General features: G+C 42.6%; 1 protein-coding gene across 1 annotated transcript in view; it reads right to left on the bottom strand.

Moving 5' to 3' along the window:
* Positions 1-407: 407 nt before the first annotated feature.
* The window catches only part of CD3E (CD3 epsilon subunit of T-cell receptor complex), a 50,275-nt gene continuing 31,627 nt past the window's right edge, over positions 408-19,055 (bottom strand). Inside the window, exons 2-6 of the mRNA XM_089657315.1 lie at positions 18,498-18,533; positions 15,164-15,367; positions 10,237-10,392; positions 9,842-9,885; positions 408-4,482 (exon numbers count right to left, since the gene is read on the bottom strand). Coding sequence (XP_089513441.1) covers positions 4,426-4,482; positions 9,842-9,885; positions 10,237-10,392; positions 15,164-15,367; positions 18,498-18,533 — 497 coding nt within the window. The 3' untranslated portion in view covers positions 408-4,425. The remainder of the gene's footprint in view (positions 4,483-9,841; positions 9,886-10,236; positions 10,393-15,163; positions 15,368-18,497; positions 18,534-19,055) is intronic.

Below are 19,055 nucleotides of genomic sequence, written 5' to 3'. Positions count from 1 at the left end.
AGGCATGGTTCACATCAGACAGTGCTTCTTGAATCCAGTAAACCCAAAACAGGTGTGTGTTTTTTAAGGGCAGGACAGCTGTCAGCAACACATCCAATATCATCACACTGATTGGAGTCAAGGTTGGCTCACTCCTGGCTCCAATTAGCTCTGGGAGAAGTCATTAAGCTAGGGCCTCACATACTTTTTCCTCTCTGCACTGTGAATGTTTACATGTTATGTGCAATTAAACCATGGCAACATCTAATGTTTATGTAGTATTATGTTCAGCAGACTGTGTTCTTCTATTGTTGTGACTTAGATGACGTTCAGAGCACATTTTATGCCCAATTCATGCAAAACTCCACGTAATCCCAAGGGGTTCACATACTTTTTCTCGCAACTGTATATATATATATATATATATATATATATATATATATATATCTATCATAAATCTTTATTTAACATTATCTAATAGCATATTACATCAAAAAGCATAATACAAGATACTGAATATATAAAGAGACAAAGATATTTTCCTAGATATATACAGTATATTATGTATAGCTACAGCCCAGGGCTCAATGGAATGTTCCATTACAGTTGAAGCTTCCTGATTCTGCTTAATATTCTATGATTAAGGCTGCGGCTTCTATCATCTCAGAATAGTTTAGAGCAGGGGTCTCCAAACTTTCTAAACAAAGGACCAGTTTACTGTCCTTCAGTCTTTAAGGGGGCAGGACTGTGGCCAGTGGGAGTAGAAAAAGTCCTGGTGTCAGTGGCAATAAAAAATGCCCCATGATTGGTGGCAACGGGAGGAACACTATTAGTATCAGTGTGGAGAATAGTGCCCCATCATTGGTATCAGTGGGAGGAATAGTGTCCTATCATTGGTGGCAGTGGGAGGTATAGTACCCTGTCATTGGTGTCAGTGGGAGGAATAGTGCCCCATCATTGGTGTCAGCGGGAGGAATAGTGCCCCATCATTGGTATCAACGATAGGAATAGTGCCCCATCATTGGTGTCAGTGGGAGGAATAGTGCTCCATTATTGGTATCAGTGGGAGGAATAGTGTCCTATCATTGGTGGCAGTGGGATGTATAGTGCCCTGTCATTGGTGTCAGTGGGAGGAATAGTGCCCCATCATTGGTGTCAGTGGGAGGAATAGTGCCCCATCATTGGTGTCAGTGGGAGGAATAGTGCCCCATCATTGGTGTCAGTGGGAGGAATAGTGCCCCATCATTGGTGTCAGTGGGAGGAATAGTGCCCCATCGTTGGTGTCAGTGGGAGGAATAGTGCCCCATTGTTGGTGTCAGTGGCAGGAACTATGCTCCACTGTTGATGACAGTGAGGGAGTAATGCCCCAAGGGCTAGATAAAATGAAGCAAAGGGCCACATCTGACCCTCACCGCAGTTTGGAGACCACTGGTTTAGACCATCTATCTTGGCTACAAATATTAAATGAGATTTTCAAACAGTGCCAGCTTACTGCAATTGTGTGTCATTTTATAAGTCAAGATCAATTTATAGAAATTAAAAAACATGACATCCAAAGGGCTTCTGCAGGGGTTCAGGGGCTACTACATATGTGTTATAGTTTTAAAAGTTACTGATATTTCTATATCTAAAACTGACTTACTATAGAACATCTCAACCTCATGTAGAATGGGAGTCAGATTTTATTTATAATACATAGTATATTATATATGCAGACATGGGGAGTGTGGCACTACATGGACATATTTTACACCAGCCTAGAGCTCCCCTTTAAGACTGATTGTTCTCTACCTATACATGGCTGATAGGTGGTAGAGTTTTGAGAGGATGTATTTGGATTTCTTCCTTTTCATTCTAATGTTTAATTTTCTCAATAAATATGGTGGTAATTTGGTACTGTCCATGTACTCTGCCCTTGGATGAGATTAATTGTCAACAACATTGCCATGGAACACAGCTGGCCTGCAATTGATGTGGCGTTTACTATTAATTCGAAATACTTTCAGGTCTAATAAAGAAACAGCATCAAGAACAACAAATATGACAAATGGTGGCAACCATCGCCTGGGGAGAGAAGGGAATAATTTTTGCAGAGGTATTACACTGCTGAGCCAGGATGGGAAAGGGGGGATTCTAGGGATGCTGTGTGAGTGATCTAGAGGCAAGGACACTACTGCATTTTACAGAAAAATGTAGGAAGGAAAACGTATACGCAGAAAATATAATGATTTTCTTTACACGCAATTTATTAAATACCTTCTTCAGCTCTGTGTATACAAAGGAGTATGGGGGGTCTCTTGTCCATAATGGGCATGGTATTGACACAGCTCCAGATGATCCACATTGGCTCACAATTGATATGATCCAAAAATATTTGGACAGAATAAAGGTGAATAAAGCACCTGGACCGGATGGCATACATCCACGGGTCCTTAAAGAATTGAGCTCTGTCATTTCAAAGCCATTGTTTCTCATTTTTAGGGACTCTTTAATGACTGGCATAGTACCACTGGATTGGCGTAAGGCCAATGTGGTGCCAATATGTGTGCCAATGTGGTGCCAATATTTAAAAAGGGGTCAAAATCTTTACCACGTAATTATAGACCTGTTAGTTTAACTTCCAGATTTGTGATGATACTGGAGAGTTTAATAAAAGATCACATAGATAAGTTCTTGCTGGAAAAAAATATTTTAAGCAACAGACAGTTTGGATTCATGAAAGACAGAAGCTGTCAAACAAATCTGATTTCTTTTTATGAGGCGGTGAGCAAAAACAGAGGGGTGGCGGTGGACGTGGTATACTTGGATTTTGCAAAAGCATTTGACACAGTTCCCCACACACGGCTAATGTGTAAGGTAAAGCCTACGGGCTTGGAAAAATCCTTATGTAAATGGATAGAAAACTGGCTAAAAGATCGTATTCAGAAAGTAGTGATTAATGATTCATTCTCTGAATGGTCTAGGGGTGTACCAGTGGTGTACACAAGTGGTGTACCCCAAGGTTCAGTGTTGGGACCCTTACTTTTTAATATATTTATAAACAATATAGGGTCTGGGATTATAAATCCAATTTTAGTCTTTGTAGATGACACCAAGCTGTGCAGTGGAATAACGTCCTTACAGGATGTCTCCAATTTACAAGCCGACCTCAATGCACTGTTTAATTGGGCAACTATGTGGCAAATGAGGTTTAATGTTGATAAATGTAAGGTTATGCACTTGGGGGCTAAGAATATGCATGCATCATACATACTAGGGGGGGTACAACTGGGGGAATCAATGGTGGAGAACAGGGGGGGACTGACCATTTGGAAACTCGGGCACTGCCCGAGGGCCCGGGGTCAGTAGGGGGCCCCATGAGATGCCTCTGGTACCTTTTTCATAGGCTTTTTTTGAGTTTTGGCAAGGACACAGGGGCCCCATGATCCCCTATTGCCCAGGGGCCCCATGAGTTGTCAGTCCGCCCCTGGTGGAGAAAGATCTGGGGGTTCTGGTAGATCACAAGCTTAATAATAGCATGCAATGCCAAGCTGCAGTTTCTAAAGCAAGCAAAATCCTCTCTTGTATTAAAAGAGGTATAGACTCCAGAGAGAGAGATATCATATTACCCCTGTACAAATCATTAGTAAGACCTCATCTGGAATATGCAGTTCAGTTTTGGGCACCAAATCACAAAAAGAACATTGGGGAACTGGAGAAAGTACAGAGAAGGGCAACTAAACTGATACGAGGCATGGAGGAGATCAGCTATGAGGAAAGATTAGAGGAACTGAATTTATTCTCTCTTAAGAAGAGGAGATAAAGGGGCACTCTTTACGTCTGGAGGAAAATAAATTTAATCTCTAAAATCGTAAAGGTTTCTTCACAGTAAGAGCTGTGAAAATGTGGAATAGACTCCCCCAAGAGTTGGTTCTGGCCAGCTCAGTGGATTGCTTTAAAAAAGGCCTGGATTCTTTCATGGATACACAGAATATAACTGGATACTAACATCTATAGGCAAAGTTGATCCAGGGAATATCTGATTGCCTCTGGGGGATCAGGAAGGAATTTGTTCCTCTGCAGGAGCAAATTGGATCATGCTTTGTTGGGGTTTTTTGTCTTCCTCTGGATCAACTGTGGGTATAGAATTATAACTTTTAGGTTTTTTTTAATGGTTGAACTGTGTGGACGTTTGTCTTTTATCAGCCAGACTAACTATGTAACTATATATGCAAGCATACATTTTTTTTCTTTCGCACTTAATGGATACATATACTTGTTTCAAAGCAAATTAGCAAACTGATTAAATTACAATTATAAAAATCTTTTTTTTTTTTTTTTTTCATTTGGCATGAATATTATACTTTCAATGTTATTCCTTGTTAAGAATATTTTGCATAATGTTTTGTTCTAACTAACTTTATATAAAAAGACAGTTCAAGGACTTTTGCAAGTACTTTTATACACTTATTTGAAATTTTTGTTCAGTCCATCATATACCACTTGTCCTCTTTTTTGTAAAGGCTGCAAGAAAAAAAAACAGATTGATAATTCTTACTGTACTTTAAAGTGTATGGGATCCTCTGGTTTCTCAGAAATAAGCTTTTTTTTAGGTTTTAGCCAGTGTTTTATATTCAGGGGTGGGAAATAAGCATAACTTAGATGTAAGGACCATTTTAAATAAAAACATAATGCTTTGCAAAACCAGTGTCATGTACAGTATATGTATACATGTTATGTATAATAATATATGTTTGTACTATAAAGACTTTATATAAATAATAAAAAATATATAAAACAGCAATTTAAAAACATTTAAATGGAAAAAGTAAGTAAAATTATAGCTCTCGCTTAATATACTTGATTTATGCCCAGTACAGAGGGCATTTTAGTTAGGCTCCATTCATTCACACCAATGCGTTTTTTAGTGCTTTTTGCAGAAAAGCACTGCAGTCCATTTAACATGGTTTCCTATGGAACATGTTCTCATCTATGCTTTTTTGAGAGGTTGCGTTTTTGGAAAGGGTCATGGATTTTTTTAAAAGCAAAAAGCATGGCAGTGTGTTTTTGCCGCATTTTGTGTTCCGCATTTTTATTCTGCCCAGCAAAAAAAAATTCCACTTTAAAAAAAAAAAAAAAAGCTGAACAAAACGCTCAAGAACACATAAAAAACATAGCAAAAATGTGTGTAGAAAAATGCAAAATGAACTGCAAAAAGCACTGCAAAACGGACAGCCTTACTCTACATCCTAGTAGTGGAAAGGGGTAAATACCAGATTTTAACTTGGATAATTTTACTGTATAATTTTAATAATACAGTTCTGAGAGAAGGGATATTACCCAGTCCCAGTAACCTCTCACTCATCAAAACTTTAGTGTACACAGACTAAGAGCACTTTCACACTGATCTGCCTCAAAAACGTGGCAAATACACATTTTGCTGCACTTGCGGTACATTTTTTAAAAGACGTGACTCAGAAACTGCACCAAAAATGCATTTTGTGTGCCTTTTTGAGGCGTTTTTGCTGCGTTTTCCATTGATTTCAATGGGGAGGTGCATTATTGGTGCGTTTTTAACTGAACAAACATGCTCCAAAAATGCTGCAAGCAGGATTTTCTACACCACAAGAGAAACACAATGCCCCAGTGTAAAAACATACATACAATTTAACCACCTCCCGCCCGCCATATAAGGAAATGACGGGTGCAAGGTGGGTCTCTCATTCTAGGAGGACGTCATATGGTGTCTTCCCATTCCAACGCTCCCGTAGCGCTCAGCGGATCACCAATCAATGGAAAGGGCCGAAGATTTCGGCTCAGTCATGTGATCAGCTGTGTCCAAATCACAGCTGATCTCATGTAAATAGGGAAATGCCAGTTATCGGCACTTTTCTCCTCATGAGCTGTCACGCTGAGAGAGGAGAGGAGAGCCGGTAATCGGCATTCCCTGGAGGGGACATGTACACTGATCATTAGGGCACCGATGATCAGTGTGCCCTGATGATCAGTGTAGCCGTAACAATGCCACCTGTCAGTGTCCATCAATGCCAGCTGTCAGTGCTCATCAATGCCACCTGCCAGTGCTCATCAGTGCCACATCAATGCCATATATCAGTGCTCATCTGAGCTGCCTTTCAGTATCGCCTATCAGTGCCAGTCACTGCCGCCTATCAGTGTGCATCAGTGCCTCCTATCAGTGCCCGTCAGTGCTGCCTATCAGTGCCACCTAACAGTGCCAGTCAGTGCCACCTAACAGTGCCAGTCAGTGTCGCCTATCAGTGCCAGTCAGTACCACCTATCAGTGCCATATATGAGTGCAGCCTTTCAGTGCCCAGCAATGTTGCCTGTCAATGCCCATCAGTGCCACCTACCAGTGCCTCCTCATCAGTGCCCATCAGTGCCACCTATCAGTGCCCATCACTGCAGCCTTATTAGTGCATATCAGTGAAGGAGAAAAATCACTTATCTACAAAATTTTAAAACAAAAATTAACAAAAAAATATTTTTTTCAAAATTTTCAGTTGTTTTTGGTTTGTTTAGCAAAAAATAAAAAACCCAGAGGTAATTAAATACCACCAAAAGAAAGCTCTATCTGTCTCCAAAAAATTTATAAAAATTTCATATGGGTACAGTGTTGCATGACCGTGCAATTGTCAGTCAAAATGCAACAGCACTGAAAACTGGCCTGGGCAGGAAGAGGGTATAAGTGCCCAGTAGGCAGGTGGTTAAATGAAAGCATTTTTCTTGAGCTTTTCATGCGCTTTTCTAACACAAAAGCGCTCCAAAAACTCCTCAGTGTGAAAGCAGCCTAAGGCAGCACACAGATGATTTATTTTTTCTTACATTAAAGGTGGAAGGAAAGAAAATTGCTAGATTCCCCCATCAACACAATCATTGTTGATGAGGGAATGTCTCCTTCAGCACTATTGTGTTCTGCCAGCAGGGGGGGAGGAGAGCCTTCCAGGCTGGCAAAACACAATGATTACTGCTAGCAGCTATAGCCTCCAGCAGGAATCGTATGTAAAGAAATCTGACATACTGGTTGAACCCAAGTCAATCAATGGATCACCTTGGGTACAAGCAGCCTGCCCATCGATGGATTACATATCAGCCTGTGCCTGCTAAACCAGCCAAATTTCAATCCACATATGGCAAACTTAATGAAAAAAACTGATTGGGGGAGGGGTGTAGGGTCACATTGGACAGCCAGATGATGAAGGAGCCAATTTATAAATGCCAAAGTATGGCCTCACTATGATCATACCACTGCTTTACTATAAAAAAAACCTCCAGAGCAGTTATAAAAAGCTAATAATGTATCCCTACATCCACACTATGGGTGCTATCAAATCAACAGTTTTTATAAACCCTTATAATGTGTAAAGTAGCTGTGATTGAATAAATATATTCTGGCCAGCACAGTGGCTAAGTGGTTAGTACTTCTGCCTGGCAGCACTCGGGTCACTGGTTCAAATCCTAACCACAGCACTACCTGCACAGTGTTTGCATGTTCTCTCTGTGCCTGCGTGGGTTTTCCCCAGGTGCTCTAGTTTCTTACCACACTCCAAAGACATTCTGGTAGGTTAAAGTGACATTAAAAGTTTTTTTTTAAATAACAAACATGTTATCCTTACCTGCTCTGTGCAATGGTTTTGCAAGAGCATCCTTGATCCTCCTCTTCTTGGGTCCCCCGCTGGTGCTCCAGGCCCCTCCCTCCTGCCTAATGCCCCCATAGCAAGCAGCTTGTCCATTCACGCATGGAGCATGGCTCAGCCCTGCCCCCACTCTCTCCTCATTGGCTCGCTGTCTGTGATTGACAGTAGAGGAAGCCAATGGCTCCCATTGCTGTCTCATCCAATAAGACCCGAAGCTCTTGTGCACATTGCTGGATTGAGATAGGGCTCAGGTAAGTTTTAGGGGGCACTGCTGCACACAGAAGGTTAGTCATGCATAGAATGCATGAAGGTAAAAAACCTTGAGCCTTTACAACCACTTTAATTGGCTCCTGTCTAAAATGCCCCTAGTATGTGAATGTATGAATGTGAGTTAGGGACGTTAGATTGTAAACTCCTTGAGGGAAGGGTCTAATGTGAATGTACAATATATATGTAAAGTGTTGTGTAAAGTGATGGTACTATATAAGTAGTACCAACGATCAAGATCAAGTATGTGCTACAAGTAATATACAATGTGGCAAAGTTCACAATCTTTCTTTGTAACTGCGTTTCCTTCACCACACAAAGAACATCCTTGGAAATGGTCCCACCATCTTTAACCAGGTACATTATCCACAGCACCACATATGTTACATGAAATGTGCTCCAACTGTCAGTCCAGCATTACAGATGGGTTTGGGCGTCCTCCTAATTTACCTCTACCAGAAATTCCAAGTTGCACTCCTTTTTCGAATAATCAGCATGCTGGCCAGATCATTCATAACCTTGTCGCAGCCATAAACTAAGGGGTGGGATGCTAGTAATGGGAGTGTTCTAATATGGACACCTATTTAGTCAATGACATTGAATAAATATGGGCATGTTGTCAGACCCTATGCCGATATGACAGTCTTTCTATAACGTAATTGCATGCTGTTCGTCATAGTGCTTGGTGCACTTATATAATGTAAGCACAACCATTTGGGTTTTTTTTTGTTTTTGGGGTTTTTCTTTTAATAAAACAGAATTGCAGTATTGGATTGCTTTTCATGTTTCTATCCTTCCCACATTGACGGAACTTAAGGTGATGGATTTGGAAAAATGAAAAATAAATCCTTTTTGAAATAATTGCGTATTTCTATCCAGATGTTTTTCCTATGAGATCTGGAGATAAAGGAGAAAATGCATATCTAACCCTTATAATCTGAGGTCCAATCCATCTGGTGAGTGAGCCTCTCTGAAGTTAGTGGTAGATAACACAGCTGGAGGGCATTTGATCTGAACAAATGTGGTGCTGTGAATAATTGACCTGGTTAAGGGCCTATCCACACGGGTGGACAGATTAGGTCCACCTGTCTGTTTTTCTGGCAGACCTGATGGGATCACCCACTGTTCTCTATGCAGAGCTGGAAGTAAACGGACACCCACCTCCATCCGATCCAATCCACTAAAAAACAGACAGAAAGGGATTTGTTCCCCATCCGTCTAGCAGAATGGATCACATGACAGTTGGGTGTAGACATCCGACCATCCCATAGAGAACAGTGGGCTGTGTCCATGTCCTCTCTGCACAAGAAGAGCCGACACGGACCATTCAGCCACCTGCTCAGCGGGGATCAGCAAACAGATCCATTTCCAAGGACATTCTTTGTGTTGTGAATGAAACACACAGATTGAGGACTTTGTGACATTGTATACTATTTCTTACACATAAGATGACACTGTGTGTCTCATAAGTGTGCTTTGTACTTCACTCGCTACAAAAATCTTTACTAAGTTAAGATAAATTCATTACAATGAATAGCAAAAAAGGCTGGAAAGAGGAGAAAACCTGTCATGTGACCTAAAATTGGCTAAAATTGGCGGACTGACCATTTGGAAACTCGGGCACTGCCCGAGGGCCTGGGGTCACTAGGGGGCCCCATGAGATGCCCCTGGTACCTTTTTCATAGGCTTTTTTGAGTTTGGACAAGGACACAGGGGCCCCATGATCCCCTATTGCCCGGGGGCCCTATGAGTTGTCAGTCCGCCCCTGGTCACATGACAGCATTCTCCTCTTATCTGCAAGTGTTCTCTATAGCACTTTGTTGGGAATGCACAACAGGACATTGGAGGCTCAGCATTTCATGAAAAAAATGTATAGTGCACAGTGTAAAGTTTTTGTAATGAATTCCTGCGGTTGGTGAAAAGAAGATAATGTTCTCCTAAATACACCCAAAACAACGTACCTCATAGTCAGGGTGAGGAACAGGTGGGGGGCGCTCTTTATTTCCTGATGAACAACAAAAAGAAACAAAGCTGTGTTATTTGCAAAGTAGGATCCGATATGCCAAGAACTCTATATCCTCCTTTTATTGTGTCATTAATTTTGTGCAATATTGTACTTTGCCCTTGGAATTTTGATTCTGATAAGCACAGCTTCCACTGATGACATAAATAAATGCAGTAAATACATATTCATTAGCTTTTTTACATAAAATCCTCTTAAATTTATGGTGCCTCAAATAGAAACAAATACAATAAAAAAAATAAATGCACTCACAAAGGTCAAAACTCTTCACCTATATATTGATGATGTTCCCAGTTTACCAAAGTCATCTTTTAGTATATTGGTATAATTTACCTCTGTTTCGGCCTTCAGGTGCCATCTTGCTGCTTCTAGCAGATTTTCTCTTGCGTCCAAAGTAAATGAATAGAGATATACCAAGTGTCAGAAGGCTATCAGCTATCAGGATACCAGCTATCAGCAGGACGGAGACCTCTGTGCAGGTTTCACATACTGCAAGGGGATGGATAATGTTAGTTTAGGATAGGTTATACTGCCATGCCTTCCACAGTTTCTGTACATTGGAATGGTCCACATGGAGATTAGAAAGACTGGATAACAACTCCTGACACAAACGAGACATGTATGAAAGTGGACATCTTGAGCTCCTGGTAGGGTGTTCTTTATAGAAAACATTGTATGTGCATTGCATTTGCCAACTTTGGTATAATGTTGCTGTTTTGTGACTTGTGTGAGGAGGGGACTGGAGGGCAGACTTAACATAGGAAGGGAGATGGTACAACATAGAAGATAAGCAGGGCCAGAGAGGGAGAGCAAAGGCAAGAAAAAAGTCGAATAGAGGGGTGATGAGGTCAGAGGTAGTGGGGTGAGGAGAAGGAGACCATGGAGACAGCATAAAAAAATGAAAGTGTGAACAGAGGAGGACCATCCAACACTGTTTCAAAGTAAACCAAAACTTTTTTAGATGTGGCTGAATGCTGAAAAAAATATTAAAAGTCAAAAATGTATAGTTTGTTATGTCATCCTGTGTCTCAGACTAAGCTAAATGATTATGTTATATGAATGTACTATTTGCACAATCGATTTTTATGTGAATTAAAAGAAAACAATTGACTCTCTGATGGCTTTTTATTTTTTGTTTTAATTATGTAAAAGTAAATTAAAAAAATAAAAGTAGATAGTTTAACCACTTGCCTATCGGGCACTTATACCCCCTTCCTTACCAGGCCAATTTTCAGCTTTCAGCGCTGTCGCACTTTGAATGACAATTGCGCAGTCATGCAAGATTGTACCCATATGAAATTTTTATAATTTTTTTCTCATAAATAGAGCTTTCTTTTGGTGGTATTTATTCATCGCTGGGTGTTTTACTTTTTGCGCTATAAACAAAAAAATTGCCAAAAATTTGAAAAAAAAAAAAAAGTTTCTTTTTTTCTATTATAAAATTTTGAAAACAGGTAATTTCTCCTTCACTGATGTGCGTTGGTGAGGCATAAGTGATGGGCACTGATAGGCGGCACTGATGGGCACTGATAGGCAGCACTGAAGGGCACTGATAGGTGGCACTGATAGGCAGCACTAATGAGGTGGCATGGATAGGCGGCACTGATAGACGACACTGACTGGCGTCACTGCTGGGCACTGACTGGCGGCACTGCTGGGCATTGACTGGCGCAACTGTTGGGCACTGACTGGCACAATTGCTGGGCACTGACTGGTGGCACTGACTGGCGGCATTGCTGGGCTGTACTGATGGGCACTGGTGGGTGGCACTGCTGGGCACAGGTGGGTAGCACTTCTGGGCACAGTTGGGTAGCACTGCTGGGCACAGGTGTGTGGCACTGCTGGGCACTGGTGGGTGGCACTGATAAGCACTGGTGGGTGGCACTGGTGGGCACAGGTGGGTGGCACTGCTGGGCACAGGTGGGCGGAGCTGGTGGGTGGCACTGCTGAGCACCGATCATCAGGGCACTGATCATCAGTGCCCTGATGATCGGTGCCGATCCCTGTTCTGACAACTGCTTTGACAGCGAGAGGAAAGTGCAGAGAACCGGCAATTGCATTTCCCTGTGATCAGTGTGTCATTGGACATGACTGATCACGTGGTAAAAGGCCGCTGTGATTTGCCTTTTACCACCTCATGTGATCAGCTGTGTCCGTAGGACACAACGATCATGGAGATTGCCGGGGACGCGCCCCCGGGGGCGCGCAGGAGGGCGCGTTCTGGGAGGACGTCATATGATACCCTCCCAGAACTGGCCGGCCGTAGTGTAGCCGTCATTCGGCTATCTGCAGTCGGCAACTGGTTAATGTACATTTCTAGAAAACATTTATTAAATATGTCATCTTATAGATTGCCTTATAACACACTTCACTAAATGGTGGACCGCGGTCCAGATGCAGACCAAGTCATTGTCCCATCCAGACCCACAGACGTCCCATTTAGGAGCCTTCCTTCCCCCTGGCCTCCACTACTGTCATTCTCAAGGGGGTGGCCGGGAGGTACAGTTGTACTGGAGGAGGGCGGGAGCTGCATGAGCTAACTTTTCAGAATAACTAGCAGGCGATTGGTTACTAGGGCACTGGGCGGTCCTAGCAACCAATCACCAGCTTGTTAATAGGAAAAGTTAACCTCGGCAGTCCCCTGCTCCTGCCCTCCATCCAGTGCCGTACCTCCTGGCTGCTCTCTGTTCTGTGTAAGGTAGACAAGAGGACATGGCTGTGAACGGGGGGAGGGGCAGGAGGCGACATGAAGGGGGCAGGCTTGTGTGTGTGGGAGGGGTGAATTGAACGGGGCAGCAAATGTGAAGGCGGCGTTGCTGTCGTGGATGGGGGGAGGGCAATATGAAAGGGGAGCAGTGCTATGGTGGGAGGGTAATGCGAAGGAGGCAAGTGGGGGGATGTAAAGGGGAGCAGTACTGTGAGGGAGGGTGATGTGAAGGGGGAGCAGTGTTATGAGGGATGATGTGAAGGGGGCAAGTGGGGAAAAAGATTTAAAGAGAAGAAGTGCTGCGGGGGGAGGGTAATGTGAAGGAGGCAAGGGGGGGGATGTAAAGGGGAGCAGTACTGTGGGGGGTGATGTGAATGGGGAGCAGTGCTCTGGGGAGTCATGTGAAGGGGGGCAAGTGGGGAGGGAGATGTAAAGAGGAGAAGTGCTGCAGGAGGAGGGTATTGTGAAGGAGGCACATGGGGGGGGGGATGTAAAGGAGAGCAGTACTGTGGGGCAGGGTGATGTGAAGGGGGAGCAGTGCTGTCGGAAGTGATGTGAAGGGGGGCAAGTGGGGAGGGAAATGTAAAGAGGAGAAGTACTGCGGGGGAAGGGTAATGTGAAGGGGGAGAGTAGGGGGAGATGTGAAGGGGAACAGTGCTGTTGGGGGTTTCTGTGAAGGGGCAAGTGCTGGTGGGGAGGAGAGATGTAATGTGAAGAGGAGCAGTGCTGTGGGGGGATGTAAAGGGGGGGGCACGTGCTGTGGGGAGGGGTGATGTAAATGGGGAGCTGTGCTGTTTGGGGAGATGTAAAAGAGAGTAGGTGTGTGGGAGAATGTAAACAGAGCAGTGCTGTGGGAAGGGTGTTATCTGAAAGGGGGCCAGTACTTTGGGGGGGTATGTGATGTAAAGGGTGGAATGCTGTGGGGGGGTGATGTGAAGGGGGGCAGTGCTGGTAGGTGATTTGAAGCGGGGCAGTGCTGTGGGCAGGGAGGATTTGATGTAAAGAGGGGGGGTGGTTGATGTGAAGGGGCAGTGGACACTAACGGAAGGGGAAACTGGTGTGAAGTGAGGGACTGTTGATATGTGGGGGACTGAGGAGACTGATGTAAGAACAGGATTGTGATATAGAAGGGGTTGTAGAGTGGGTTGTAATGTTAAAGATCTGAGACATCACACAAGCATGAGATTTGGACCTCTGCAGGAGGAACATTTTACTGATCAGACTTCCATGAATTTTAATTCAATACCCCTACTTTATAAGAATTGATAAATGCTGATAAAGACAGAGAGGGACTTTTCCCTCCTTTGTATTGCATGCAGCAGCACTGTATTAACAAGTATATTTTAGACAGCTTGTGGAAAATAAATCACCAACAGTTTTCAAACATAAACAAAAAACTGGACATGCGCCATTTTGTTGCATTGGGTTAGTGGGCTGGGGTTCCATTAAGAATGAATGGCACTGCAATATGTTAATGCATGTAGCATGCACTGTGGTGACGTCCTCATTGATGAAACACATCATACTGGAGAGGTGTGAATGGGCCCTAAGGCAGGTCATAGACAGAGTGAATTTCTTTCCTGCAGCCTTGCTTGATTCCTCCATCAACACAGTGCTCCCTCCCACTGAGCCATTGTGTTCTCCCAGTGGGAACAGCTTCCCCACCCCTCCCGAGAGAACACTGATTGCTAGTAGCTATAAAAGCCGCTCTCAATAATCGCATGTGAAATCCATCAGGCTTGTTGCACCCAAGTTGCTTTCGACACTGTGGACAAGTGAGCACTATGCTCCATGTATGGTGGAAATGTCCGGTGGTTCATAGATTTTGGATCCGAATGTTTAATTTTCTTTATTCAGTAACAGGAAACAATATTCACAAACACCGGAGGTAGCTCTATTTCATCTGTTGCCCACTGATATTCCCAAGAAATCAGTTAAATTAATTCTTTATATTTTGTTAGCAGCACGACTTACAATAGCTAAAAGTTGGAGACAGTCATCTATTCCGTTAGACTGGGTCAAACAAAAACTTAATTGGATTATGATAAATGATAAACCGACGAGTATTGTTAACAATAATACTTCTAAATTTGAGGCTACATGGGAACCATGGATTAGGTATATCTCTATCCTTAATGGAACTGCGGCTGAACCTCTCTTTTCTATTTTCCTCCTCTTTTTTCCTCTCCCCCCCCCTCTTCTTTTCTTTCTTTTTTGCTTCTGTTATGTTCTTGTTTATTTTGTTTTTTGTTATTTTATTTTATTTTTTTCTTGATCTCTTTATTCTGTTAAATGGCAATATGAAACTGCCCATGTTTACTGACCAATGGAACATTTGCTACCATATGGGGGTTGTATTCTTTTGTTTACAATATTATTGATTGATACTTCTTACGTGTCTATATATTTATTGACATGTAAAAACAGCTCTGGGATAGATGGCTGGAGTCGAGTGTCTAGCTTCCTCTGAGCAAGAACCCTAATGTTATCAAATACAGTATAGGCAGACTGGACAACAGGATAGAACACATCTAACAACCTTTTCATACTCACCATGTGCCTTTAAGTAGAGATGCTTACTGTCACACACATATTCCCCATTATCATCTGCTGAAAACCGATTGTACGTATATTCTCCATTAGCAGAAAGTTCTTTGAGACTACCCTTTTTTGTCAGCTTCCCTGCATCTGAAGGGCAAGTGATTTTGACTGTAAACCCAGAGATATCCACCTTGAATTTATTACTATTTATGTCTCCTAGAATATAAAGAAGAAATTATGAAAGCGTGTTAAGTAGAATGCTATGACCCAATATGAGATAAAACAACTGACATAAGGTATTTGTAATTATTACATGACACATAAGCATTATTACAACTTCAAAGTATTTTGTGGGGATCAACATTTTTCATCAATTTAACCACTTCAACACTGGGCACTTTCACCCCCTCCCTGCCCAGGCCAATTTTCAGCTTGGCCTGGGCTGTCGCACTTTGAATGACAATTGCGCGGCCATGCAACAATGTATCCATATGAGATGTTATAATTTTTTTGGACACAGATAGCGCTTTCTTTTGGTGATATTTAATCATCGCTGAGTTTTAAAATTTTTGCTAAACAAACAAAAAAGGCTGACAATTTTGAAAAAAGTTTATTTTCTTCGCTTCTGTTATACAATTTTGCAAATAAGTAATTTTTCTTTTTACCTTCAACTATGTAGTGAAAGGGACTGCCTGACTACATACAAACTGAAAGTGATTAGGCTTGACCTCATATTATATGTTTTTGGTAAAACTGAAGGAACTTTCTGGAAGAGAAGTGGAGGAGGGGAGGAGGCCTAGATTTGCATGTTTAAGGGATCTTGGCCAATCTCCAGGCAGGAGGCCAGGCATGGTGGCTAAGGGCAACCCTTAAATGTTGCAGAGCCTGAGCAGCAGGGGAGTCCGATAGAAGATGGACTGAGAGAGGGTCCTGTTAGGGGGCCACAGAAGGGGGGCCTACCTACAAGCTGGATGCTGGACAGCAGGATCTACACTGTGTCAAGTCTCCTAAGAAGGGCAATCCTGTCAGCAGGGAAGGAGGTAACCCATCAGAAGGCCAGAAAGCAGCTGCAACCCATCAAGCTAACAGGACAGGACAGTGTGATTACTTCTACACCCTCCGGGGCAGATAAAGGGCGGTCAGGTGCAAGACCCAACTAGTTCTCATCCAGGACTACTTAAATGGCAGATCTTGGAATCCTCAGTGCAGCTGGATGAAGAGGAAGAATTCATCTAGGGTCTGAGAAGGTACATCAAGGGAACTTCAGTGCTCTTCAAAGAGACAGTGCTATTTTTCTGATCCACATTTTTGTACAGTGTACAGTTTGCTAAGAGGTTTGTCTTCAGGTTTGCAGTTCCTTGGGCATCTCATATACCCCTAGACCCTGTCCAAATTGTTAACCTCTCAATAAAAACAAAACAAAAAACAGCTCAAGGACTGTATTTGGACTCTGTGTGTGAAAATGTGGAAAATGCATGTTGCCTGGCCGGCGGAGTGGACCCAATCAAACTCAGCAGCCTTCAAGGGGGTAGCACTACAAATGTATGACCAGCCATAGGCTGGAATTCTACTTTAATAGCTATATTGACAATGCCTTTTTTGTAATCTTGCTCCAAAACAATGTATTTTACCACTTCAGATATTGGCTGGTGTTGTCGCGCTTTCCCAGTCAGTTGGGGAGCGTGCACTGAACATATATTCACCGGATCTTATGCGAATGGTCTAAATGCCCCAAGATACTTTGTGCGCTTCTCAAACAGCACATACATGTTTTCTTCTCTGTTTCTTCTGGTCCCTCCTCCTGCTTTATGCACTAGAGCAGGGGTCTCCAAACTATGGCTCTCCAGGTGTTGAGGAACTGCAAGTCCCATGAGGCCTTGCAAGACTCCGATGATGGGACTTGCAGTACTTCAACAGCTGGAGGGCTATAGTTTGGAGACACCTGCACTAGAGAACCAATCAATAAACTTTATTATCAAGCCTTTCCTTTTCCACTGGTCCTCCTCCTTCAGCTTCCTCATTGGAGGCATTTTAGTCCCAGATGACAGGATGCATGATAGGGTGGCTATGCTGGGGACCATGAAGACCACAAAAGGCAGCATAGCCGCCCTAAAGAGAGATGTTTTTTGGCAAGTACTGTAATTGTAGTTCTCACTTTTTAAAACATAATGGTTCAGAGAAAGAAAGAGAGTCGTCTTTCTGCTTTCTCCTCCTGTTAGCATGTTCCTTGTCAGCACAAATGTGCATGTAATACACCTAATTGGCCCCATGTATTGCCCCACTCTCACAGATTGAGGCTGCTGTACAGAGTTCTGCAAGAGGCAAAAATCAAACACAGGTACTTATTCTAGTTGCATTCAAAATACTTTTTATGATTTTTAAAAATAAATGCAAAGCTGCATACGCCAGTGTGTAATAATACCTGCCTGGAGTTCTGCTTTAAAGCTGAATTAAGCCTAAGAAAAAGAAAAAGCACAGACAAGTACGATTTTTATAGCAGTAGAGACCCTATGGGGGAATGCAGCACACACATACTTTCCTTTGTAATCGCTATCTTGGACCTATTTGTCCTGGCCAGAGGTTCGCTCATTCATTTCCTGGCCTGAGGCCTAACACTTGAACCGGGATGCATTTTCAGCACTTTAATGCTTTTTCACGTTTCCTCTCATATCACATTAGAGATACTGAAAGAATCTTCGCAGCAGAATACCAACAACATAAATATACACTCACTGGCTACTTTTACCTGGTCAATTGCTTGGTAACACAAATTTCTAATCAGCCAATTACATGACAGCAACTCAATGCATTTAGGCATCTAGACGTAATGAAAATGACTTGCTGAAGTTCAAACCGGGCATCAGAATGGGTAAGAAAGGGGATTTAAGTGACTTTGAACGTGGCATGGTTGTTGGTGCCAGATGGGCTTGTATAAGTATTTCAAAAACTGCTGATCTACTGGAATTTTCACACACAACCATGTTCAGGGTTTACAGAGAATGGTCCAAAAAAGAGAAAATATCCAGTGAGCGACAGTGTGGATAAAAATGCCTTGTTGAGGTCAGAGGTCACAGGACAATGAGCAGACTGGTTCGAGATGATAGAAAGGCAACAGTAGCTCACGTCAATATGGACCAAAATCTCTGAGGAATATTACCAACACCTTGATGAATCTATGCCACGAAGAATTAAGGCAGTTCTGAAAAGAAAAGGTGTGCACCCCCTTTTCTTTTCAGAACTGCCTTAATTCTTCGTGGACACCTGGTACTAGCAAGGTGTACCTAATAAAGTGACTGGTGTATATTACGCGTTAATTTGTTACAGGTTTCACAAAATTTCATCTTACCTAATTGTTGTTCATCACTGTCTGCAACTGATATATCTGAAACATGGAGAAAAATGGATTTGTTTATTTCCAATGCAAACACATTCACATTCATTAGATTTTTTCTTATTATTACATTTACCTTTTTACTTTTAATGAAATCAAATTGTTGGGTGACATAAACCACAAAGAATGCATTTTAGGAGTTTACAGAATAGAATAGAGAATGACAATTCAAGACAGCAGAAAAAAAGCTTATTGCAATTGCATTTCTACCTGAAAAGAGGAAAAGAGAAATCTGAAAAAGATTCTGATGTCTAAAGATTTTCTTTACCCTAATGCAAGGTAAAGAAAATGTAGCTGCCTTTTCTATCCCCCTACCCTTAAACACTTACCTGTCTCCTCTGCTCGATCCAGAGCTGTGCCTAGCTGCGGCTCTTCTCCCCTCACTTTCTGGTCTCACAGGCGACTCAGGCAGCCTTTTGCTCCTGCTGCCATCAGTCAACTTCTGTGAGACGGAAGCGAGGGGCATGACCAACCCCAGCTGTGTGCATCTATGGACACACACAGCCTGACTCG

This window comes from Staurois parvus, unplaced genomic scaffold (genome assembly GCF_062004578.1).
Source record: "Staurois parvus isolate SC_StPar_1 unplaced genomic scaffold, SC_StPar_1.0 ptg000981l, whole genome shotgun sequence".
In the NCBI taxonomy this organism is placed as follows: Eukaryota; Metazoa; Chordata; class Amphibia; order Anura; family Ranidae; genus Staurois; species Staurois parvus.
The sequence above is the reverse complement of the archived record's forward strand: the minus strand, read 5'-3'. Positions and strand labels throughout refer to the sequence as shown.